The 24,157-nt window shown below is 43.6% G+C and overlaps 6 protein-coding genes across 6 annotated transcripts; 5 read left to right on the forward strand and 1 right to left on the reverse strand.

The window, feature by feature from the left end:
- Nucleotides 1–982: 982 nt before the first annotated feature.
- C922_01982 (TKL/MLK protein kinase) lies at nucleotides 983–6,139 on the forward strand (the record flags this gene model as incomplete). The annotated part of the gene is made up of 1 exon (XM_008817581.1): nucleotides 983–6,139. The coding sequence occupies one exon, from the start codon at nucleotides 983–985 to the stop codon at nucleotides 6,137–6,139; it is 5,157 nt and encodes a 1,718-aa protein (XP_008815803.1).
- A 985-nt stretch (nucleotides 6,140–7,124) lies between these two features.
- On the forward strand, nucleotides 7,125–8,409 carry C922_01983 (hypothetical protein; the record flags this gene model as incomplete). Its single annotated transcript, XM_008817582.1, has 4 exons — nucleotides 7,125–7,181; nucleotides 7,334–7,805; nucleotides 8,013–8,088; nucleotides 8,241–8,409. 4 exons carry the CDS (start codon nucleotides 7,125–7,127, stop codon nucleotides 8,407–8,409), a joined length of 774 nt encoding a protein of 257 aa, XP_008815804.1.
- Nucleotides 8,410–9,334: 925 nt separating this feature from the next.
- C922_01984 (hypothetical protein) lies at nucleotides 9,335–17,434 on the reverse strand (the record flags this gene model as incomplete). The annotated part of the gene is made up of 1 exon (XM_008817583.1): nucleotides 9,335–17,434. The coding sequence occupies one exon, from the start codon at nucleotides 17,432–17,434 to the stop codon at nucleotides 9,335–9,337; it is 8,100 nt and encodes a 2,699-aa protein (XP_008815805.1).
- Nucleotides 17,435–18,533: 1,099 nt separating this feature from the next.
- Nucleotides 18,534–19,451, forward strand: C922_01985 (hypothetical protein; the record flags this gene model as incomplete). Its single annotated transcript, XM_008817584.1, has 1 exon — nucleotides 18,534–19,451. The coding sequence occupies one exon, from the start codon at nucleotides 18,534–18,536 to the stop codon at nucleotides 19,449–19,451; it is 918 nt and encodes a 305-aa protein (XP_008815806.1).
- Nucleotides 19,452–20,108: 657 nt separating this feature from the next.
- Nucleotides 20,109–21,116, forward strand: C922_01986 (hypothetical protein; the record flags this gene model as incomplete). Its single annotated transcript, XM_008817585.1, has 2 exons — nucleotides 20,109–20,310; nucleotides 20,587–21,116. The coding sequence occupies 2 exons, from the start codon at nucleotides 20,109–20,111 to the stop codon at nucleotides 21,114–21,116; spliced, it is 732 nt and encodes a 243-aa protein (XP_008815807.1).
- A 1,234-nt stretch (nucleotides 21,117–22,350) lies between these two features.
- On the forward strand, nucleotides 22,351–23,604 carry C922_01987 (hypothetical protein; the record flags this gene model as incomplete). Its single annotated transcript, XM_008817586.1, has 1 exon — nucleotides 22,351–23,604. One exon carries the CDS (start codon nucleotides 22,351–22,353, stop codon nucleotides 23,602–23,604), a length of 1,254 nt encoding a protein of 417 aa, XP_008815808.1.
- Nucleotides 23,605–24,157: the final 553 nt, after the last annotated feature.

Consider the following 24,157-nt stretch of genomic DNA (forward strand, 5'->3'; position numbering starts at 1 on the left):
GTACCTTTCGCGCAATATATGAGAAGAGAATCATTTCGCTCATTTTCAAGTTTGCAAAAAATTACAGGAGCGCACAGGGGAGAGCGGAGGTGAACAAATGGGAAAAAAAGGAAAAAAGGGAAATTTGAAGGTCACAAAATGAAAAAATATCGAGAAGGGGGGGGTGGGGATTCCCAAGAGATACACGAACGGAATAGCTCAAGGATTTAAACACATTTTGGGGAATGCAAACAAAACATAGCGAATGCAAAAAAAAAAAAAAATGTGATGAGCGAAAGCGTATTTTTCCAAGTGATGACAGTACGGTGTAATTTTTTTTCTTTCTTTTTTTTTTTTCTTCTTTTTTTGTTTTTTTTTTTGTTACAAAAAATTTCCAACATTATTCCGCGTTTTTTGAGAAGCCGTCTTTACTATTTCGGGACAAGAAAAATTGAACCACTATCCTTTTCTATCTGATCAGGTATTTCGATACTCTTTTTTTTTCTTTTATTTTTCATTGGGCATGCCATTGTTTTGTTATGTAACCGGTGATGCGCCGCAGGCATCGCACAAGCATACACATGTTTTGCTTCACCTCGTTAATTTATTACACACCCTTTGTTTGCTTTAAATGTCAGCATGGGCAGCAGGGAATAAAGCGAAGCGTGTGCATATGCAGTACTCATTCCTCTGTGAACATTAAAGGGAATTTTTTTTATTTTGCATCTTGTTGGCGGAAAGGACCAGGCAAATCTTTCTTCCAAGCGAAGCGCTAATTGGAAAGGGGAGAACCGACTACGGCGCGCATCTGTGGAGGGGCATGTATCCACGTAAAAGAGACGTCGAAGGGACGCACGCAATAATAGGAAGTAATACGCAGTAATAAGCAGTAATATGCAGTAATACGCAGTAGGACGTAACTGTACGCAGTAGCAATCAGCAACACGTATGAACCCGCTTAACGGCGAGTACACTCTCTCCCTCCCCCCCTTGTGTGGAAGCAATGAATGAGATCTACCCGGGGGTGTCGAGAAAACTGTTTTGGAACTCTGACAAATTATTTTATGATAACGTACGGAACCTAGATGAGAGACTAAACGTGAATGACAATTTTAACGAAAACAAATATGAGGAGCTGTATCGTGAGAAGTACGCAAGGAATAACAGGAGGTTTAAGACGGAGCCACCTAAAAATATCTGTGAGCAAGGAGGTTCCCAATTTTACTCGTCTTTTTTTAACAGCATATTTAAAAGTTTATCGAAGAATGTGATTTACAGTGAGGAGGATAAACAGAGGGAGGAAGAAGCGAAGGAAAAAAACAAGAGTTCCTCTCGACATTCAAACCACTCACGGAAAGTTAAACTTCCCCATTTCGCCAAAAGGGACAATCGATGTGTTAGCGGAAGGAGTAGAAACAACTTCGCGTATCGGAAGAGCGATTTGGAGGAATGTCCTTTGGTTCAGAATACTGACAGGGGTAAATCAGGGGAGGCCTCTGGAGGGGGGCGCAGAAGGCACACCTATGGAAGCAAGAGAGGTGCAGCTAGCTCGGAGGAGGACGACGAGGAGTTGCAAATGGAAGGGGAATCCGGAGAGGTGAGGAGCGCCGAAGATAGCAGCGGTGAATATGGAAGCCGTGAATATGGAAGCGGTGAATATGGAAGCGGTGAATATGGAAGCGGTGAATATGACAGCGGTGAATATGGAAGCGGTGAATATGGAAGCGATAAATATCGAAGCGGTAACTATGGAATCGATGAATGTCCAAACGGCCAATATCGAAGTGGTGAATATCGCAGTGGGGGTGCGCCCAGGGAAGATACCAAGAGTATGGAACAGAGCCGAACCGCGAAGAGAAGCGCCAACAGCGCGAGACTTGTAAACAGCGACGTCATTTCGGACGTTTTCCTGAAGAAGAACGTGAAGAGCCTAGTGGTTCATGACACGGGAGGAATAGACATCGAACTTATCGAAAATGAAAATCCGGAGTTCCTGTACCATACCTACACGGGGAACAGAATATCCAATATGTATTATGCGTATGACGATTCTTTAAAGAGCAAAGAATATTGTGACGATAAGAAGATAAATAGGTTTAATTCACCCTGTTCTCGAAGGGAAGACGTAACTGTGAGGGAGTCTACATCGAAAGAAGGCTGTCTCGTGGGGGAATACATCACAGGTGAGGTTAGCCCAAGGGGGTCATCAGTAAAGGGATGTCCTTCGTACAATGGGAGGAGAGAAAAAAAACAAAACACATCACATTATAAATCAGAGTTCTCCACTGACAGTAACAACAGTAAGCGCTGTGATGAGCAGAGCTGTACTAAGAGAAGCGAGATGGAAGAAAAGGTCTCCAATTGGTCCAACGAGGGGTATTATTATGATAGTTGCAACACGTATGAAGGAAATAGAAACAAGGGTACTTCCAACTTGTCAGGAGGAGGGAACAGAATGTTTGATTCGTACTCTTCCGTGTCTACCATATCTGTAAACACATCAGAGAAGGAAAAAGGAAGGAAGTATCACTACATTGGAGAAACCATAAATAACGTTCGAAATGGATGGGGCATGTTAATTTATAATGACCGAGTCATATTTGAAGGGGAATACAAAATGAACAATGCCATTGGATATTTTATTAAGTACAATGAATACTCTACAGAGATTGGATTCAGGAGTCCTCTGAGTATCAAGTCAGTTGTCATCATGAGCGATAGCGATAATTTCATTATACAAAACAGATGTGAGAATCTAGAATCTTTGAAGAGTGACGAAGTGGGAGCTAGCCAAAATGGTACTCCAAAATTGGAAGATAACGACAGCGTGGAGGTGGAAATTAAGTCAAAGGAGGGGGGATTAACTTGTGAGAGAAATGTAGAAGGAGCACTCTGTGAAAATAAAAGCTATATGGAGAAGACACAAATGAACCTATTCTGTTCGCAAAAATTCCCAACGGTAAGTAACTACACACACTTGTCCGATTTTAGGAGGACCCCTGGAGTCTTTACCACACCCAACAGCAATAAATTGTACAAAGAAAATGTACTCATAAATAATCTACTCAACAGTATAAAAGACAGTGAGTGTTCTCCGAAAAAAACGGAACAAGTAGGGAAGGCGAAAAACCCAACTGTCGTGTCTAACTACATTAGAAGAAACAGTAAACATAAGACAACCCCTGCGCGGTCCATCAATTATCTGAAGCCCCCCATGATGCACTTGATAAAAAATAATATTATTCTAAATAGGAACTCGTTTCTGAAGAACGATAAATCGGCATCCTCCAGGAAGAGGAGGGAACAGAAAACTACCACGCATTGCTGCCGCCCAATGAGAATCATCGTGACGTCGTTCGATACGGACGATGAGTCGGGCTCGTCCGGAAATGATCGACATGGAGAAAGTAACCCAAATGAGGAGAGTGGCCCGCATGAAGAGAGTAATCCAAATGAAGAGAGTAACCCAAATGAAGAGAGTAACTCACATGAAGAGAATGAAGAGGGAATCTCCTCAGTGGGAAACGCCTCTACGCGGAGCTGCGCTCAGCCAGTCGCTGCCTTCTCGGATCGGAAGAAATTTGGCAGAGGCGACCTTAAGAGCAATGGACTCACAATTCTGCACCTAGAAAACAACAATCATGTTAAGGGAATCCATTCCCGCAGGGAAGATGATGAGGCGACTCATTTCTGGAACGATGACGAGAAGGGGCAGAGGGGATATGCTATAGATTCGGCACTGGTCAGTGTGGATTATAAGAAGAAGAACGTGGGAGAATTCTTCAAGGGAAAGAAGAGGTGTACGAAGAATTTAGCGGCTTTTAGGAACGAAGTGGGGGGGATGGCGCTCTCCGGAGAGGGGGACGCTGCGATTGAAGGAAGCGTCGGCGTTTACAGGGATGACACGAATAAGGACACGGATGGGGAGACGTACAAGGATGTGGACAGAGCTGACGTGGCAATGAAGGGGGGGGAGGTTGAGCGGTCCACGCACTTCGGGAAGGAATCGTCGGACCAGGGGAAGGGCGAGGCGAAAATGGAGGGGAATGCCCAAGCGGAGATAGATGGCAATGGACAGAACAAGTTGAACATTATTATCACCGATGAGTATAGAAATCTGTTGTGCGATAATATCAACAACGACAATTTTGTGATAAAGAATAACGAAATTAGAACCTTTCAGGAATTCATGGAAAGCCAGGGGGAATACGAAGGGGGGGGGAGCGATCAGTGGAGAGAGGCCATACGGGATGGCAGCGGTGGGGTAGACGATTCATCTGTGAGGGGAGAGTACCCATCTGAAGGGGATGTGTCTAGTCTGAGAACAACCATCGAGGGAGACACACCCAAATGTAATACAGAGCAAAACGAAGGGGATCAGAGAAACGAAGAGCCTCATTTTAGTCACCCCGATAAGACATACATAAGAAGGCGTCTTCGAGGAGCGACCTTCCCCGAAACGCACGATGATAGACAGAAGAACTGTTTCCTCTTCATAGACGATTACTTAACTTCAAACGATGGCAAGTTCGATTTAATAAACGAGGACGTGAAATTGAGAGCATCCGATTATAACAAGTGGTCAGTAAATATGCTATACAATTTTCTAAAAATGATAGGATTAAAAAAGGAAGCCTATCTGTTTAAGATCCACAAGATAAGGGGGTATCACATTCTCAAATTGACAGACAAGGAATTAAAAAGACTGAACATAAATAATCGCTATGTTCGAAAATTCGTCTTGTCTGTTTTTCGATTTTTAGTAAATTCTATGGATAGTGCGGATCCTTTGTCTTTAAATTTTAACACAAATAGGAAATTTTCATTTAATGAAATACAGACCATCTGCAATAGTGACATCATTATACTTAACAAAGTTGGTGGTGGGAGCTACGCGCAGGTGTTCAGGGCAAAATATAGAGGGAAGTACGTGGCGTGCAAACTCTTTTTGTACAATCCGAAGGAAATGAGTGAAGAGAGCTACTGCGAGAGTTACATCTCAACACCAAGATCGAGTCACAAATATATTTTTCCCAAAATAACCCCTAGCTTAAGCATGTTCGGTGAGCAACACTTTTGCGAGAAGGCACTATTACCGTTAACAGAGGGGGAACAGGATACAGAGGAGACAGCAAATCATCCCGGTGGTAACCACATCGGGGGCATGCAGTCTGCGCAACGGGCGCGGTGTGATAGTGGAGGAGGATCAACCGAAGGGGAAGAGTTACACAGGGAAGACCCCCCAAAGGGGCACTCTCCAAAGGATCATTCCCCAAAGGAGCATTCCCCGTATGCCCTCTCTGCGCAGAAGAAAGGCAACGGGGGAGAAGCCCCAAATGGTACTAGCACCTCGTACACACTGCAGAGAAATAAGAAAATAAAAAAAATGGCCAATTTGGAAATTTTCAGATATTTCCCCACCCCAGTGAAGTACCGGAATTACGAAGCGAAGATTTTGTATTCTCTACAGGGGTGCAGTCATGTGATAAAGTTACTAGGAGTGTGTAGCCTAAGAGAGGGCGAAGAATCTCTCATCTTACAGTACTGTGCAGGGGGAAGCCTGGAGAAGTACATTTACATAGACGAAAGGAAGAAGAACGGCGCATATATGCGTTATCTGTCGAGACCAAAAATTGTAAAAATATTCCAGCAAGTGGCAGAAGGAATGCATAATGTACACTCAAATAATTTTTTCCATAGGGACTTAAAACTTTCTAACATTTTGCTAGATGCTAACCAGGATGCTGTCATTTCGGATTTTGGATTGTCGACTCATTTTTCTTTAAATGATAGCCCCACTGCGTATGCCATGTATGGGAACATATTTTATGCAGCCCCGGAGGTTCTAAAAGGGGAGGGTTTTTTTAAAGAATCCGATGTGTGGTCATTTGGAGTTAGCTTATGGGAGGCCTTAACAAGAAAGATTGCATACGATGGGATATCTGCTTCAGAGAGTTTCTGTAAAATCTCTTCTGGGGAATTGGTCCTTCCCATTCCCAGGGACCTTCCCTTTGAGCTGTCCGAGTTGCTGAGGAGCATGCTGGAGTACGATTTCACCAAGCGGCCCCTCTTCGACGTCATAGCGAGGCGGCTCGAGAGCATTCGGCTGGAGGCCGACAAGAAGCTGCACGTGGACATGCTCTCCTTCTTCGACGGGTAGGCGGAGTAGCGGCGGTTAGCGGCACTGTGGCAACGCTCTGTACTGCTTCATACCGCCTTGTACCGCGTCTTCCCACAGACGCACTTACGAATTAAAATACCCAAACGCGCGTACCTCCACAGGTGCGCCTCCTCTTTCTTTTTTTTCTAGTCCCTCCCTTTTGTGTCCCCTATTCGTTGTGCTTCCCGTTTTTATGTCAATTTGTACAGTGCCCCACTCACCGGGCTGCAACTACAAGGGCGTACATTTTCTTCGTTCCTAAAAATTGGAAGGCTATTTTTTTCGCCCAAAAGAATGGGGAAGGAAAAAAAAAAAAAAAAAAAAAGCACCGCTATTATTTGTTTAAACTTCATTTGTTCCCACTAAATTAGCACTTTGGTTTTTTTTTTTTTTTCACTCCACGTGAGCAGCTGTCGGTCTGTGTGCTCCATGAATATGTAAAATGATATCAGAACCTTCTCAGCGGCGAGCGTGCCGATATAAGTCCAACCGGTCTGTCCCATGGTCACTATGCCACATAGCCGCTACGTTACCCTTTCTGTATTAGCCTCAACACGTGGCCGTTTATTGCATTTGCTTTTCCCCTTGGGTGCACAACTTCTTGTGTAAAAAGGGAACCATTTCTCCTCCCGGGGTGCAGCATGAGAAGTTCATCTACCTAATGATGACATGAGAACTTTTTACTCTCATCGCCATTAAAATGTACTTCAATGAGGAAAGCGAAATTGCAGATAAGAATCGATCTATTGAGCGGTGTATGCTTCGCCTGATCTGATATGATCTAATCTGATCTGTTTTTTTTTTTTTTACTATAAGCGCTCGGGTATAGGTTTACCTCCCCGGTGAGGCCTCAGAGGGGGAAAAAACTACCAAGTGGTACAAGCTCGCGGTGCAGTTCCGCTGAGGGGGTGAAGTTGGAAGAGGGGCAAAGCGGATGAGCGACTAACCGGATAAGCGGCTATCTCAGCTGTGCACGTGGAACAAGATGGTTCTGCTTAACGAAGAGGATGCCATTCACTTTTTGAATATCGCATTGGGGGAGGTAAGTCAAAGGAGACAGTATCCTTCGCGTGACGGTGCGGGCTATGGTGTACTCGATGGTACGCGCGTTTGAAATGGTTTCGTGGTGCATCCACAATGCTCGCACGCAGACATGTAGACGTTTCTTTTTCCCCTTCTGTGCCGCTGCCCAAGGCGGAAAAGAGCCTGCACGTGGAGCTGAAGGAAATGCCCATATTCTGCCTCCTGATAAACGAAGAAAAGGAAATTTTATCCAGCTCGTATAACCACACAAACGAATCGAAGAATGGAACCAGGCACTGTGAGCTCATAGCAATCGACAAGTATCTATATGGAGAGGATTACGAGAGGATGAAAAATAGGAACCTAATAAAATGCTTTAACAATTGTGAAAATGGAGTAGAAAAATCTCTCGCCAGATATTTTTCCCAGTTGGATATGTGCAAGGGTGGTAGATTAGCTAAGCCTTGTTCTGGGGTAGAGGACAACTTGGTGCTTAGAGAAGGACCCAGGGGGACTAGTACTGAACAGTTAACTGAAGAGAGAAAGAACGAAATAAAGAACAAGTTGGAAAATCTTCGAAACTGCTGCATCGTTGTGACGTGTGAGCCGTGTATCATGTGTGTTTATGCGTTGAAGCTTATGGGTAATGCCGACGGGAGATGGAGACAGCCAGCGGCGTCACTTGAGGCGCGTCATTTTTCTTTTGCGCACCCATTTAGAGGGGAGTCGTGATGTTCAGACCTGGCGTTGCTTTGTCAAGTCAGTCTCACCACCGTAGCGCTGCCCCCTCTACTTATTATCATTTGCCTTATCTTCACTCTTTTCTTTTCTTCATATACGAACATGCCAGGCATAAAGAACATTTACTTCTGCTGCCTTAACGAGCGCTTCGGAGGATGCGGGTCAGTCCTTTCCTTGCACAAAACGTAATAAAAAAAAGGGGAGGAAAGGAAAACACAGAAAAAAGGCGGAAAATGCGATCAAGTGGAAAAACACCAGAACGATGAAGCCAGCTGCTGATCATGGATTGCTGTGTGCCTAACTGTGAATACCCCGTTCATGCTGCTCCCTTTTGCAGGTACCAGGACATAAATGTGAATTATATCAAGAGCGGAGGCTGCACCGACAGGAGCATTTCCCTGATGCAGTCCTTTTACAAGGCTGGAAACCCCTCAGGTGTTTTTCACAAAACTTTTCCTCTTTGTTTACATTCCCTTTTAACGTATTTATACTTGCAGCATGAGTGATGAATGAAGACGTGAATGTGACCCCATCGCATTGGTGGCTTCTCCCTCCATGTCGAGTGGTAATTTGGAAAGTGTGCCACATACTGTGCATGTTTCTTTTTCTTTTTTTTTTTTTTCTGCTAACTTCTCGCAGCGCCGGAAGAGAAAAGAAAAAGAGCAATCACATGATGTATCTTACGCTGGTTAGAAGTTGGCGAGCCGCTGCTCCGTTGTTGCATCCCACCTACAGGCATGCATTTTTTCTTTTTTTTTTTTTCTTTTTTCCATTGCGCCTCGTTTTGCCACATCGTATGTGTGTACATATGTATTTGTAACTACCTACGGCATTACCTTTCTGTATATTTTCGTTTCCATACTGTTTTCCTTTTGGTGCGCTTTTCCCGCTTCTAACTTTGCGTGAAAAGAAATTAACAAGTGGAGGACAGTCCCGATGCACAAGTGCAGGGTGCAATGGTGAAGTTTTTTTTTTAGTGAAAAGCGAACGAGGGGGGTTACTTCTTAGCGAGGGGTATAAATTCGGACCGCGCCTTTGAGGTGTAGTAATCCTTCTTACCAGAGAGGACTACTGCCCCTACCGCTGAAGAGAACTCCCCTTCTACACCATTTGACAAAAAAAAAAGAGGCACTTTGGGTGATGGGCATTAATCTGCAGAGGCGTCTGCACCAGGGGGGGGTTTTGGCACATTCTACAAGTTCTCCTGGATGTGTTGGTTTATTCCAGTTATTATGGCGCTGAAGAGGTGGAAGGGGGGGAGGAGGAGTATGAATGGAGGGAAATACAAATGGGTGGCAACGTATAAGGAAGGGGAGAGGGGGGGGGGAGTGAAAATATTTCGCTCGTTCTCTGCTTAGCTGAAGGCAGTTCCCCGAGTAGCCATCCTCGTGGCCACCCCCGTGAGGACTTCCGTGTCTGGAAGAACGCCACTTACATCCCCTTATTGTAGGCCGAAGACATGATATTCTTGGACCTGCGCTCCTTCTGCTCCGAGAGAATTTTCGCAAACAAGTGGCGGTCCCCATAAAGCGAATCGAAAAAGGTGTCGATATATTCAGTGACGTCATATTTTTTGGTGAGAAACAAATGGCTTAGCTGTATGCCCCTCTGCTGCATGTACTTCCGGATGCACTGGTTGTCCCGCTTCATCAAATGTATGTCGTTGTCGTTAAAAATGTAGTTTGAAAATCCCTTCTCTACGACGACAAGTATCCACATTTTGATGAACAGCTCGATGAAGACAGTGAGAATGTTCTTGCGAAAAGATTCAGGTATTTGAAGGATAAATTTTTCCACTGTGTTTGGGAACATCCTAACGATGGCCTGTATGTTGTTTCTGTCAAATGGCTCCTCATACATATTGAAAAAAAGTTCTTGCTGAAATTCATAACATACAATTCGGATGGATAAAACTTTGAAGATGAAGTAAAGTGTATTTTTTAATGTATCTCTTATGTTACTTATCGACGTGTTTAGGATATCTAAGATCGTTTTTGTGTACATGTTTTTTTGTAGCATGGGAAGAGTTATGTTGAAGGTTACGTGTTTGCCGAATATGCGGCTCAGTTTGTCGACGTTTTGTGTCCTGGCGGATATATAGTCTAGAATATATTTTTCAAATTTGTTTCGAATGAGGGCCACTTGCTCTTGGAAAAAGAATAGATTCCATGTGATGACCATCGAGGTGGACATGTCAGAGTTGTCAAAGAGGTGGTTAATTTCGTCTAGAATGTTTACTAGATCATCGCTCATATAGGCGCCTGGTTTTTTCTCCTCCGAGGGGGGTACACCATTCGTTTCCTCATTGGGAGGATTCAAGTGGGTCGTCCCGGTTGGCCCTTCTTCCCGCTCGCTAACCTCCCTCGTCGCCTTGGATGGACTGTTGCTCTGAAAAGGGGAGACCTTCACGGATAGATCATTAATATCTTCCAGCAATTCTCCTACTTTGTTTTTTATCGCATTAACGTCTAATTCATCATAGTCAAAGAGTTTATAAAGGACGTTTTTTTTCCTTTTCCTATGTTTAATCCGTTCTGTTACCTCATTCATATCGTTGAATTCGTTTTGGATGTTTTCATTATAGAGGACGAGATCGTCTTGTTCTTCTTCCTCTGCATGGTCAAGCATGTCTAACTCGTTGTGCTTAAAAATACTTCCCCCTACTTCGTCGTCTTCCTTATTTCCTTCTTTTCTGTTTCTCCTTATATTACTCCTAGAGAATTTGTCCCACTGGATCTTCTGCTGCTCCGTCAGGTTCAGCAGATCTTGGAAATACTTATCTGCATATTGATTCATCACCGATATGATAAAGGAGGTATATTTCTTCTTGTAATTTTCACAGTAGTCATTTATAAAGGTATGTAAAAACTGGACAAATGGAGTGATAATCCATTCCACTGGGCATTTGTACTCAAAGAGGACATCCAAAATGCTCCATATGATGGAGAAGATGTCCACAGAGGTAGAGTTATACATAACTTCTGGGCTATTCAGTGGAATTAATTTTTCCTTTTCTAAACATACGGATAGCAGATTTTTGTTATGCTCTAACTTGTGGTCCATAATTTGAATGAATATTTTCTCCAGCTTGAACATGAGCTTCACCATGCATGGGTCGTTTGCGTTGGAGATGATAAGGGAGAGGTTTATGAACCGATCGTGTGTGTCATCCGTATGGTTTTGCCGGGTTTGCTGTTCCTGATTTTGCTTTTTCTGCCCCGTCCTCTTCTGCTCCTCCTCGCCGCTTCCCTTTAGCGAGTTCCTCGTCTCGTAGTACTTGGCAATTTTGCTCTGCATCTTCCTGCGCGGGGAGCTGGTGCGGTGCGCGTCTTCTGCGACGGGGGAGAAGCCCCCATCTGGGCTGTTCTCCATGGAGAGACTCCCCCCAATGGCGACGCGATCATCGAGCGGCTTCTCATTCACCAGGCACTGGTACCTCTCGTACGTGTCGCTCTGTAGAACAATTTCCTTAATTAGCAAATTAAAATTGTACAAGGAGACGACGATGGATAGAGCCTGACTAAATAAAACCTCGTTGTTGTCCTTATTTATTCCTATGAACTTGGAAACCTCGTAGTAAAGTGTCCTGTTGGCTGCAAACAGGACCATGAGCGGGTGCTCCTTCGGCGAGAGGTACTCTTTCCATATGTTGGAAAAGAATAAAATTTCCGCGACGACTTCGTTGATGTATTTGTTTATGATGTCTACGTACTGGTTCGTCAGGGGGTTTTGGATGACGGGGGGGGCAGTGGTACAATTCAGGAGAGAAGCATCACTGCCGGGATCATCATCGCTTCCGCTGCTGCTTCTACCACCTCTACCGCTTTCACTCGCGTCTTCTTCTGAGGAATCCCTCTGCGTGCGAAGAAACAGACCATCTGCTGCCTCCCCAGTTGACTCAAGCACCGCTTCTCCACTTTCCGAGGGATCGTCTTGCCCTTTTTTTAGCATCTCACTCGCTTCTATATCCTCCCTGACGATACACACAATATTGAAGAAAATATTCTTCACTGTGTTGAAGATAAAAAATTTGAAGAAGCTGGATAGTTCGTGCGCGGAGCTTATTTCGCCATGTGTGAGAGAACTTCTTTCTCGTCTCTTCCCCTTTATGACCTCCTCGGAGGTAAAACTGTGAGAGGTACCATCACTTCTGTTCCTAGAATGCCATTCTTTATCGTCCAAATCGTGAACAACAACGTTGCAACAACGCTCAAAGAGAGTTCTATTGCGCTCTTGTCTTCCTCTCAGGCGCCTATGGTGCATAGGGCTAGTACCTAACCCGTGAAGATAATATTTTATCCGATTTGATTTTTCCTCCGAACTGTTATCATTGATAGTGAAGAATCTGTGCAGCATCACAAATACGTCTAAAACATATGGAAGAGAATACATGTCGATAAATCTCCGGTAATTGCAAAGGAGGAGGATGAAGTGGTCCCTAAAGTCGCAACTAATCATTCTCATCAGAAGGATGTCTGTCATCACTTTTTCAATTCTAGAGAGGTTCACGAGGGAAAAATTAGCGTATCCCTTTTGGTTGGTTCTATACCTGATAAGGAGGGTAGTACTACTGGTAGGAGCGTCCCACTTCTGGCTCTTTTCAACCTCTTCGTTTGTTCTCATCAGGCCGTTTTGTTTGTCATACGGGGGGCTTGTGGTGTTGGAACCCCTCGGGTTCCGGGCACTTCTGTGACCACCTGGACATTCTATCTGAATCGAGTCTTCTCTTTTGCTTTCCTCCCCCTCTAGGGGTGAGCCAAAACGGACCTGCCTACTTTTTTCCTCCCGCCCCCCCAAGTGCACCTCCATGCTATCATCATTCTTCATGTACCAATCAAAAAAAAAATGATCCTTGGAGTATAATTCGTCCTTCCCATATAGAGAGAGGACGTTGGGAACGTACGGACTGATCAGATTTTCCAGATGGTTATAGTTGAAATGGAGCAGAATATTGCTGTAGCGCTTCAGGTAAATCAATTCATTTTGGTGCTTCTTTTCCAGCTTTTTTTTCTGCAACAGGTTGTCTTCTGAATTGGGATTTTCTAATTTGTCATGGTCCTTCGGAACAGTTGCACAGAAGAGATACTTTTTTTTGGAAGATTTGGTCATTTGATTTGGCTCTTCTTTGGCGTCCTGGCCGGACGAATCGTCGGCGTACAGCTCCGCCATGGCTGCGAGTAGATCTGCATCTGAGTTTTCCCCATCTGATTTCTCTGCACCTGTGTGTATACCTGATTTTCCTGCACCTAGTGTCCCCTTTTGTCCATTCCCCATGTCCATTTCGTTAACCGTTCTGTAGGACAAGACGGATTCGAAATTCTTCACAACAAAGTAAAACTGGCTAGCATTCTGCACGGTAATAATTTGGCTCTTCCTTGGTGCAGGGGTAATTCCAGGGAAGTAGTTTTCCATCTGATTCGACTTGGATTCTTTCTCATCGTTATGGGTTTCCAGCTTGGTCCTCAAAAAAAGTTTCACTCTTCCATCGTCTTCATTTGGACATACCGTCAAGAAATTTTTGTCGAAAAAGGAATAAAACAGATGAATGCCCAGGTAGAGGATAAAGGTCGATATCGGAATGGGCGTGGGTTCTACTCCGTCGTTGAACCCTTGTGTCTTCCCCTTCAGTGCTAAATCGTTGCCGGCCTGGAGATAATAAACGACCAGCATGATTCCCTGCATGAGGTAAGGCATGTCTGCATACATGTTGGTCTGTTCTCCGGTGCCAATCACGCAGGAAATGTAGTAATACAGGAAGAAGTGCAGCAGGGATCTGTCAATGAACCAGCTGGAACAGAGAATCGTTTCGATGTTTAGTTTGTAAAATATTTTGCTTCTTATTGTTTTTTCTCTCCGGGTTAGTCCTGTTTCGTTCGGTGGCGTCTTCCCCTGAACAGCGCGACTGCTATGGATGCCACGAGTCGACCCCGTTTTCACCAACTTGGAAAACTCCTTCATGAAAATGTCCTTATATAACTCGTCGTGGTCTATATTTTGTCCATCCCACGTGGGAGAGCACTCCCCCTTGTGCTCTCCTTCGGATTCACTCCTGGGGTGCTTACTCTGTAATTGATCCTGGTACGGATGATCGTGGCCCCCCTCCCAATTGTATAGGACAATCTTCCTCACCTCGTAATCGTAATACTCTATCTTTGTGAAGTACTTAACTAAGTTGGCGAGTTTCTTTTTCTCATCGCAGACCCCTGCGTTCCATTTGTCCTCCCTGACAAGTGACTTGAGGAGATAAATTAACCGAAAGGATTTTATCAAATTTTTTAGAAGCAGATTGCAGAGAAAGATGATTTGCTCGTCCCTTCGTAGCGACTTGAAAGTGGTGAAGTTGGTGAAGTTGGGCTTATCATTTCTTTCGTCATGAGATTTGTGCCCATCCGTTTTGTTCTGATCTGTTTTGTTCTCATCTGTTTTGTTCTCATCTGTTTTGTTCTCATCTGTTTTGTTCTCATCTGTTTTTCCCTGCTGTGGTTTCTTTTGCTTCCGTTGCGCTGGGGTCACCCCTTTGGTTGTCCCCCCATGGTGTAAAACAAACCAGTGCAGCTTCTCTATCCTCCTTTGCACATTCCGCAGGTAGGAGACGAAGGGCTTGTCCCCTGACCCCCTACTCAGGTAGCTAAAATATTCCCCCTCATTTTCAAATTGATCTATCACGTCTTTGAAGTGCCCATCGGAGTGGGATTCAAAAAAGGGGACGAACTTAACGAATTTGGAAAACTTCAAATATACGGAGATGTGGAGAAGTTGCAGCTGTCTTCTGAGCCATGATGTGTAGATGGTACTTTCCTCGCTGTAGTGTGGCTCCCTTGTCGAGTCCGTTTTTTTTCTCTGTTTTCCTGTGTTCGCGTGAAATACATGGTTGAAGTTGAGACTATCCATTATTCGAATTATTCTGAAGCGGACATCTAATACGTGGAAGGTGTAGGTATGGCCCCAATTTGTGTCGTGTGAAGGGATAGTAAGCAAGGTGACCAAATCGTTAGCTCTAGAATTTAGGTTCAGCTTTATTCTAAAAATGCTTATGATTCTTTTTACTAACAATAGATTCTGGAGCTTCACATGGTAAATGTCATCTACGTATTTGAGATGGTCGTTCAGTGTGTATCGTCTGTCACTACCAGGAGGTGGTGTAGATTTGTACCGTTCTTTTTCTTCCTCCTCCTTCGCCTCTTCCGCATTGGTACGGGTTTGTTTTTTCCCTCCTTGGATCGTCTCCAACATGGGGTAACACCTTTGGCAGAATTGATTATAGACTTCCTTGTTCAACTTGTCCCTTTTAGACATGTCGAAGAGGAAGTAGCCATTCAGTTGGGTCGACAGGGAGTAATACACTAGGAGGAGCGATTCGTATGCTAGCAACTTGTATTCATATTCGGTCATTCCTTCTCCTTCTTCTTCCTCGTGCTCCTCCTCAAACAGGGGAACCCTTGCTGAAGAGGCAGATAAGCCCCATTTTTCGAAAGTAGAAAAATGGTTAATATTGGGTGGTATTCTAAATGGGTAAAAGGGATGTCCCTCTTCGAAGAAATAACCTTGAAAGAAATTCTGGTCATACCACCTTCGTTTATCCTTAGTCCTCCCACTCAGCATGGTAGATAAAATGTCTACTCTGTTGAATTGTAACATATATTTTTCGCACTCCTTTTGTCTGTTTATTAGGAAGGAGAAGATGTCTTTTTCCTCCCTTGGGGGGGGCTTACCGCTTAGACATGCTGCCTCGTTTTTTTCACCTACGAATGGGTTCACTAGTGCTTGTCGCGTCTTTCTATTCCCCCTCGCTGGCTTTCCATTTGCTTGGTTGCCTTTTTCTTCCTTCCCCCTCGCTTCCTCCCCACTCGGCCTGCTATCCTCCTCTGATCTGTAGGTACTCCTTCTTTCTATTATCATTGGAATGTAGAACTGTTCGGGGAATTGACCATCCCTTGGAGAAGCAGCTCGGTCGCCTCCGCGTGGCTGACGCAGGGCCTGCTCCTTTTTCGCTTCACCTCCCTGTTTCAAGTCTAAGTCTTTCTGCTTCTTCCTTTCGGCTTTAGCCCCAGGTGAGCTGCTTTCACTGCAAATCAATTCCCCGCTCTGAAAATTCTGCTCCTTCGTTTTTCTCTTCTTCTCAGATGTGTGGTGCACAGCACCAGCAGTAGGGGAATCACCCCGATGTGGCATTAGCCTAAATTGTTCCTCCTCAGTTAGTACATCATTTTTGGGGATCTTCTGTTGCAGGTCTGCTATGTTCACGTCCTTTCTTAGGACAAGGCTTAGCCACATTTGATAGTCTATGAGGGAGTCATACGAACTGATTTCGCATGCCCCTTTGTGGAGTACGGTGTTCATGTGGATATGCTCCACTGCGAGGATTTTTATGAAACCCCTTACGCTGGTGTATATTTTTTCGATTCTGTGTTTTTCTCTTATTTCGAATTTTTCAAGGTTGAGTCTATGCAGTGTTTTTTTATTTCCTTTTTGATCCGCGAGGTTGTGCGGGGAAGCTTCCTCTTTTGTGGCATCCCCATTTTGGTTCCCCCTTCCCCTTCCTCCTCCCTCTTTGTCCTGCCACTTCCTCCTCCTGCAGTGGTTATCCTGCACATACTGCTCCAAGTCCTTAATGCTGCACCGCATTGTGCGCTTATTATGTCGGAGCTCCTTTATATTATCATACAGAATTTCCAAAATGTTTTTCTTCCTAATTTGAATGGCATTTATTCTTTCCTTAGATTTATTGATTAGCAGTTTGTTGGCATTTTTCCCAAATTTGTCGAGGATTACCTTAAGGGCATCAATTTCTTTGTCTAGCTTGATATTAAGTTTGTCTAGCTCTGAAAAGTGCTTTTTATACTTTGCGCTGTTAAGGTATTCTTTTGCGAAGTGCTCATTTTCTAGGCACCTCTTTAAATCTATTTCTATTTCTCTGAGTGGAATTCCGTCTACAAGGACTTCGTCGTTATGGTTGTAGTCCTCCTTATGTGATCTTTCTGCTTTGTCCACATGGATGATGATCCCCTTGTCATGGCTGTCTAGGTCATGTGGGCTGGCACTCCCCGTTTGGTATTCCCATCTCTCTCCAGTAGAGAGTCCGTCCTCCTGAGCTTCTCTACCTCCATTTCCATTCAGTGCAGTAGTTGATCCGGTGTCCGCCTCTTCATAAATAGAACTGATTTCTTGGGCCCTCTCGGCTTCTTCCTTTTCCAATTCGAGGAGTATGTTATTCCTTATCTTCTTGCTGATGGAAAGATTCTGTTCGTACAGATTCTGCACAAGGGTAACGACGTTGACAAAGCAGTCGGCGAAGTAGACCCGATCGGAATGGCCCTCATCCGTGTGTCTCTTCTTTATATTTGCAATGATGGCATTTCCATCAGAGTGAATTCGTTTCAGAGAGTCACTAAACGTTTTAAATGCTTCCCCCAGATTTTCGAACACGCTTCTGATCTCTGCACTTGTCCTTATTCCCTCGTAGTCCTTCCTCTTCAGTGCTCGCTCGATGTGCTCAATGTTCGATATGCATGAGCTGTTCAGGTGCAGCATGGTTCCCTCGGGTGCGGAAGCGTGGGTAATGCGTCAGCATGGGCGGTGCGTCAAAGTCGGTGGTGCATTCAACCCCTGTGTTGTAACCCCCCCTGTGGCGCATCCACACAGAGGTCGTCTTCTTGTGGGGTCCCTAAACTGGGTGAGCCGATTTCTGGTCACGTCCCTGCGTCTGTACACCCCGGCTGCTAATCACCTGCGTTGGAAGACTGGGCAGTGAAAACGGACTGGTGTAGAGTACCACAAAGTGGAAGTCATATAATTCAAACGGGAAAGAAAACGAAGGTACACTTCTCCAGTATGGTCAGCAAATGAATGTATATATACTAGCCTTACGGAAAAGAGAGAGAAAAAAAAAGTGAAGTAAAAAAAAAAATGCTCTTCACTTGGAATGTTTTGTAATCATCAGTGAGAATAAACAAACAAAACTCTGCTGCCGTGGGGGAAGCTTGTGCTTCCTCAAAGTGGAGAGCATTTAATCATTGCGCTTTTGCCTGGATCATAACGAAAGTGCGCCTTTCGTGAAGGATGTTTCTCGGCATGGGAAATGTAACTCAACTTACGTTTGCGCCCTTTTTGAAAAAAACGGGAAAAAAAAATACCAAACGGGTTGGTAGGAAAAATTAAAAAAAAAAAAAAAAAAGAAAAAAAAAAAAACGAACAGATGAACAGATGAACAGACGAACAAATAAACAAATAAACAAACAGACAAACAAAGAAACAGACGAAGAGACGAACGAATAAATAAATGCATGAATGAACAAATAAAGGGGTGAAACGATTTTGTTCGCTGCAGTAGCCTTCCCAAGTATCAACCCTTTTCCACCTTCACAGATCTGCATGGGAGGAGGGGCTTCCCCCTAAGGGCGCGAATCCATTTGCCCAACTGGGAAGGAGCAGGCAACGACTGTTCCGAATAAAGCTGACCGTTGAAGGTGAATCGTTCATAAAAGATAAGGCGTGGCAACCCAGGTGTGGAGAAGACACACACAAACACAGACGGGGTTGAACGTTTGGTGAGACCTGACCGAGTGGACCATTTGGCTGGTAGGCACAAGGTACACTTTTTGTCACTTTCGGCTGTTGGTTTCGTAAAAAAATGAATTCCTCCTTAAAGAACATCGAAAATGAAAGCAACTTTTTCATCAAATCATTCTTCGAGTCGCTGTCAAATTTTATTAAAAATGTGAAGATCGAAATAAAGGATGTTTTCGAATTGCTTAACTATCCCTGTGTGTATCAAAACTGCAAAAAAAAATTCAGCATCAGCGAAAATGAGGATTACAAAAATACGCTGGAAACAAATGTCATAAGCAAAATAGATAAAAAGAACATAGAAAATTTTCAGCAGTACCAGAAAGAGTTGCAAAACATGCTGCAGAATATTAAGGTGTTTAATGAGAAATACAGAATGGACGTCCCTCTCCTTTTTATCATCGAGAATTTAATAACCCTACACTTGATTAATGAGTACAAAATAAATAACATTGTGAAGAAGATTCAGGAGCACAACATTGCTATGCCTGAGTTGAAGAGCGACTTACCAAGTTACTTTGTCCAAACGTTAGAAGTGGAGGAAAGCGAAAATGATGGAGAATTGGGACGGAAGTTAAGCGAAACGAGTAACTTATCCATTAATAACAGTGTCGTTAAGGATCTACTAGAAACATCTCATGTCAGAATTAATTTGTCTAAATTGAGAGAACACAATGAAGAGAATTATTTCCACGCGGGGAGGCCACTGTACAGCTCCAGCTATAACTCCAAGTCAAATGACCTTTTGGCATTCAAAAAGGAGGAAGAGGAGGAGGGACGAGGAGAGGATGCAACTGGGAGGGGAAGTCTACACACTGTTGGGGAAGAAAACAGCCTCGCGCAACATAGGGATGAAGAGGATCCCAGCAATATGTCTGTGCGGAAAAAGGAGGAGAAGAAAAGCATCATTGAAGACATCGGGTTGTCCGAGGAGACGCTCAAGCTGCTTAATTTGCTGCCCCAAAAAAGGAAGGCGGAGTGAAGGGTGCGCCATTAGCGATGAGCCATTAGCCGTGGAATGTGCTCGGTGGAAGGTGACACGTAGGGAGAAGAAGCTAATAATGGATGCGATAGGCATAAAAGGACGTTTGCAACTTTTCCGAACATGCGCAAAGGCAAAAAAAAACGCACAATGCTTGACAACCCGCGTGCACACAGGTGAACTGAGGAACTCCGCCACATTGTACTGTGTTTCATACATAGGAAAAAAAAAAACGCAAAGGGTGGCGTTAACAGCCGATTTGTTCACTCACCAAAGGTTTACTAATCTGCGGATTTATTGACAAGTCAAGCCATATATAAAATGGCTATTTTTTTTTTTTTTTTTTTTTTCCTTTTTTTTTCCTTTTTTTTTCCTTTTTTTTTCCATTTTTACTTGTCCTATTCATACATTTGTATCCGCAATGCTTGACGCATGGCGATGAGTAAGCCCAATTTTCCTTTTTAAAGAGCGAAAAATGAACATTTAACATTTTTGCAATTTGCTGACTGTGAGTTCTGCCAAGGGGGCTAGGTGAGTAGCGTAAGGGAACGCATCCCATAACACGGCATCGCAGAGGAAGGCATCCCCACCGAAGCCACCCGACCGAAGGCCCCCAAGCAAACCCACCCAACCGAAGCTATCCCACCGGAAGACACAATGCATTTCGACTTCACCCTGCAGACTTGCTGCGAGCGAAACCAGAACATCACCTTCGTGAGCATCTCCGCCTGTGTGCTGATAAACGCCATGTTCTGGAGGTGCAAAATTTTGGAGCCCTTCAAACTTCTGACCGTTTTTTTGCACGAGTTTTCGCATGCGTCGGCCTGTTGGTTGACGGGGGGCCGGGTGAAGAGCATAGGTTGGTTCGAAAGGAAGGAGTTAAAAAAAAAAATTAACCTGTGCATTCGGCTTCGTTGCGCGGCTAAGCTGCGCTAAGCCGGGAAGACACCACCCCGTTGCATGTATATCTTCGTATCTGTGTTTGTATGCGTATGCGCATGTGCAGTGAACACTTTCTTAAAGCATACCATTCTGTGGTTACACTTTTTTTCCACCACTTACGTAACATTTTTGTACCACTTCATGCGAACTTCATTTTTTTTTTTCTCTCTTCCCCCTTCGGCGGCAAATGCAGAGGTGAACAGAAATCATGGAGGATGCACAAACACAATTGGAGGAAACAGATTCCTAATTCTGCCCGCTGGCTACATTGGCTCCTGTTTCTACGGGATGTTTTTTATTTTGATGGCATACATAAGCAGATGGACACTCATCACATCCGCTGCCTTCTTATGCTTCTTACTCTTAATAGTGTTAATTTTTTATGCTAATAATTTTTTCCTAAGGATTCTTTGCGTCCTCTTCTTAACGCTTACCATTTCTGTTTGGGTGTTGTGTGTGCATTTTAAGGAAGATGTGCAATACTGGCCCCTAAAAATAATCATGACTTTCATAGGCGTCCTCAATCAAATATATAGCATGGTAGACATAGTTGAAGATCTAATTACGAGATCTGTGCCTGAGTCCGATGCGTATAAATATGCAGAACTGACCAAATGTAACTCCAGATTTTGTGGGGCCCTATGGTTTGTGGTCAATTTGACTTTTATATGTTTGACCGTTTATTTGATCGGCGCAATTCATGTGAAGAACTTTGACGATTGACTGGGCCCGGCTCCTTCCTTCACTGCGCTTTGTAGGAGCTTCTTTCTGGGGGGGGCCCACCCTAATGTGCTCTCCACTGTCAATATTGACATTGCATTGGGTGAACTGTAAGATATTTGTTCGGCAGGAGTACCGCTTAACTTCTTCCAAACGGAAGTTCGCTTTAAATGGTGTGCGATGATTACGCCATCTGGACCTTTTTTTTTTTTTCATTTTTCACCTTTGGGGGGAATGTCCCAATGGAACTTTTACACGAGGGAGTATCGGTGCCTCAATGGCGTTTTTTTTTTTTTTCCCTCCTTTAATTTTAAAAAAATCTGTTTGCCTTGAAAATTTCAGGAGCCTGCATCTGAGTGGCAGAACGGGCGTTTAAGGTGCATACGCGAGGCATACATGAGGCATTCATATGTTTAATTAACCCAGTGGAGGCTCCCTCTTCGTTTTTTCTCCTACATGGAGCCAACTTCTCGGGTAAAAATGTCCAAATCGGGGAATTTTCCCGTTGCATCAGCAGCTTTCTGGTGATTCTATACAAAAGGCTCCTCCCACCGCTACGGTTTACATGCAAATAGGGACCACGGTGCAATGGCGAACTACTCCCAACTGTTAAGATGCATACGCCTGCATGCAAAGTGGGTGACAAAAGGAAAAATTAAAGGCATTATGTACGTGGTACAATGGGAAACCATTATGATGACCTAGATCTCTTGTGACGACTTGCATAACCTTAAAATGATGGCCCACTTTTGCAGGACCATCGTCTGTTACCTCGATTTGTAGGGTGATACATACGTAAAAAAAATATATATGAAAAACCCCCCAAAATGGGATTGCATGAAGAACCTCTCCTTTCTTGCTGACCCGCGATGGATGAGCACATCCTCAAAGTATTCCAAAATGGATTTAAAAAAATCCGCCGCCCCCCATTTTGTCACCTTTAAATAACATATTTTAGGTGACGAAATAATTCGTGAGAGGATTTTTTTTTACCTCCCCGTTGTTCTTCCAGCTAGCTATTTTAAAAAACGTGCGCGGCAATAGGAACACATGTTAGCAAAAATTGGAACAGTTTTAGCGTCACCCCCAATTGGTTCGCAAATGCCACGTTATGGAGGAGTAGTGGACAGCCTAGCTTTCTGTTGTATTTTTTTCCTATACGTTTTGTGAACCGCTCCGTTATTTTTCTTTCCTTTTGGCCGAATAAGAAAAAAACTATTTCGCTGACCTGAACAGGATGAAGTATGGGCAAGTCGTAGTGGGGCCTGCTGGGAGCGGGAAAACAAATTATTGCAAGCTGATGAAAGAATTTATGAAAATAAAAAAACGAAATTGCTATGTAGTCAATTTGGACAGCGCGAGTGAAGAGTACTACTATGAGAGAAAGAAGAAAGCGATAAACACCACGTCCAACATAGAAAAGGAATTGAAGCAATATTATGATACCATTTACGACATCGACATAAGGAACTACGTGGATGTAAACAGCCTAATGGAAGATCAGATGCTTGGTCCAAATTGTGCTTTACTAAGGAGTGTCGAATTGTTGTACGAAAATTCATATTTGCTCGAAGACGAATTAAATAACTACGACGATGATGAAAATTATTTCATCATTGATACTCCTGGACAGATAGAGCTGTACACACACACAGATTATTTTAAGAAAATTTTAAGCATATTTACGGATCAAAATATAAGATTGATAGTTGTCTTTTTAGTAGATATTTCTTTTATTAGTTCAAATACGAAGCTGCTGTCAGCGTACCTGACCAGCTTATCCACCATGATAAACTTTGAATTACCTCATATTAATATATTAACCAAATGTGACCTTCTGGTGAGTAAAAACTACTACCAAGAGTTGAGAAAATTTAAGCATAACAATAACTTCTTTTTCCAGAGGAAGTTGTATAAAAAGATTAACAAGAAGATTAAAGGCGGCCGAGGTAGCCGCTTTTTTCTCCAGGACAAAGCGGAACAGTGTGACGAGGAAGGAAAACGGCCAAGTGATGATTTGGGGGACACCTTTCTCAAAGAAATGGAATGCATAAAGGGTGATAAGTCCTTTAAAGACGAATATATTTTGTGTTCCGATTATGACAAGAGAAGCGTTTCAAGTTTCTCTTCTTCGAACATGTCCGAGGGAAGGAGTGAAAAATTCGGAAAAAATTCATCAGACGAGCAGAGCAGTAGCAGCGTGCAGTCCGAAGAAATTGAAGAAAAAATTTACCAAAAAAATTATGAAAAATTAAATGATATACTCTCTTTGGACCCCCATGATATTGTCATGACGGCCAACAAATGCATGTCCAGGAAGTACTACAAACTGAACAATGCCTTTGCGCATATTATCGAGGATTTCAATTTGGTTTCGTTTATCCCCTTAAATATTTACGACGACGATAACGTAGATTTTGTTATCAACTCGATAGATATGATCATACAGTACGGGGAGGACAAGGACGTGAACGACAATTACGACATGTGATGCGGATCGAAGGAGGGGGGGAGTTCCGCGCGCTGCGTGTGCAGAGCGCATAGTTTGTAAACGCGCGTCAGAGGTAATTGACGCATTTTCCGTTACTCCGTCGTGTGAACAATTTGGCGCACTTCACGTATCATTAAAAGGGGGGGAATATCGAAAATGACTTTTTTCTTTCTTGGCAATTTCTTCCCCGCATAGCTCACTTCTTTGCTTTTAAGTGCCCCTTCTTTAATGCTTGTGCGTATGTTTCTTCTTTCTTCCCATGGGACATATCCCCCATGATGTAGTTCCAGGGCAAACCTGCACAGACATTTATTCTTTTTTTAATCGAGTTTGTTTGTGAACATGCTGTACATTTCCTGTGGGACCCTACGAACACGAAAGGGGTATCAATCAGGACGAGGTACTGCTAATGTGGGAAGATACCATCTTCTGAGAATCGCGTAATTTGAAACGATAATTTTTTCTTCATCTGGTGGTCCATAGGGTAGCGGCAAAGGTGGGGGAAAAAAATATGAACAAGCAAGGCGTTTTGGAAAAAAAAAAAAAAAAAAAA

The sequence above is a fragment of the Plasmodium inui genome (genome assembly GCF_000524495.1).
Source record: "Plasmodium inui San Antonio 1 unplaced genomic scaffold supercont1.6, whole genome shotgun sequence".
In the NCBI taxonomy this organism is placed as follows: domain Eukaryota; phylum Apicomplexa; class Aconoidasida; order Haemosporida; family Plasmodiidae; genus Plasmodium; species Plasmodium inui.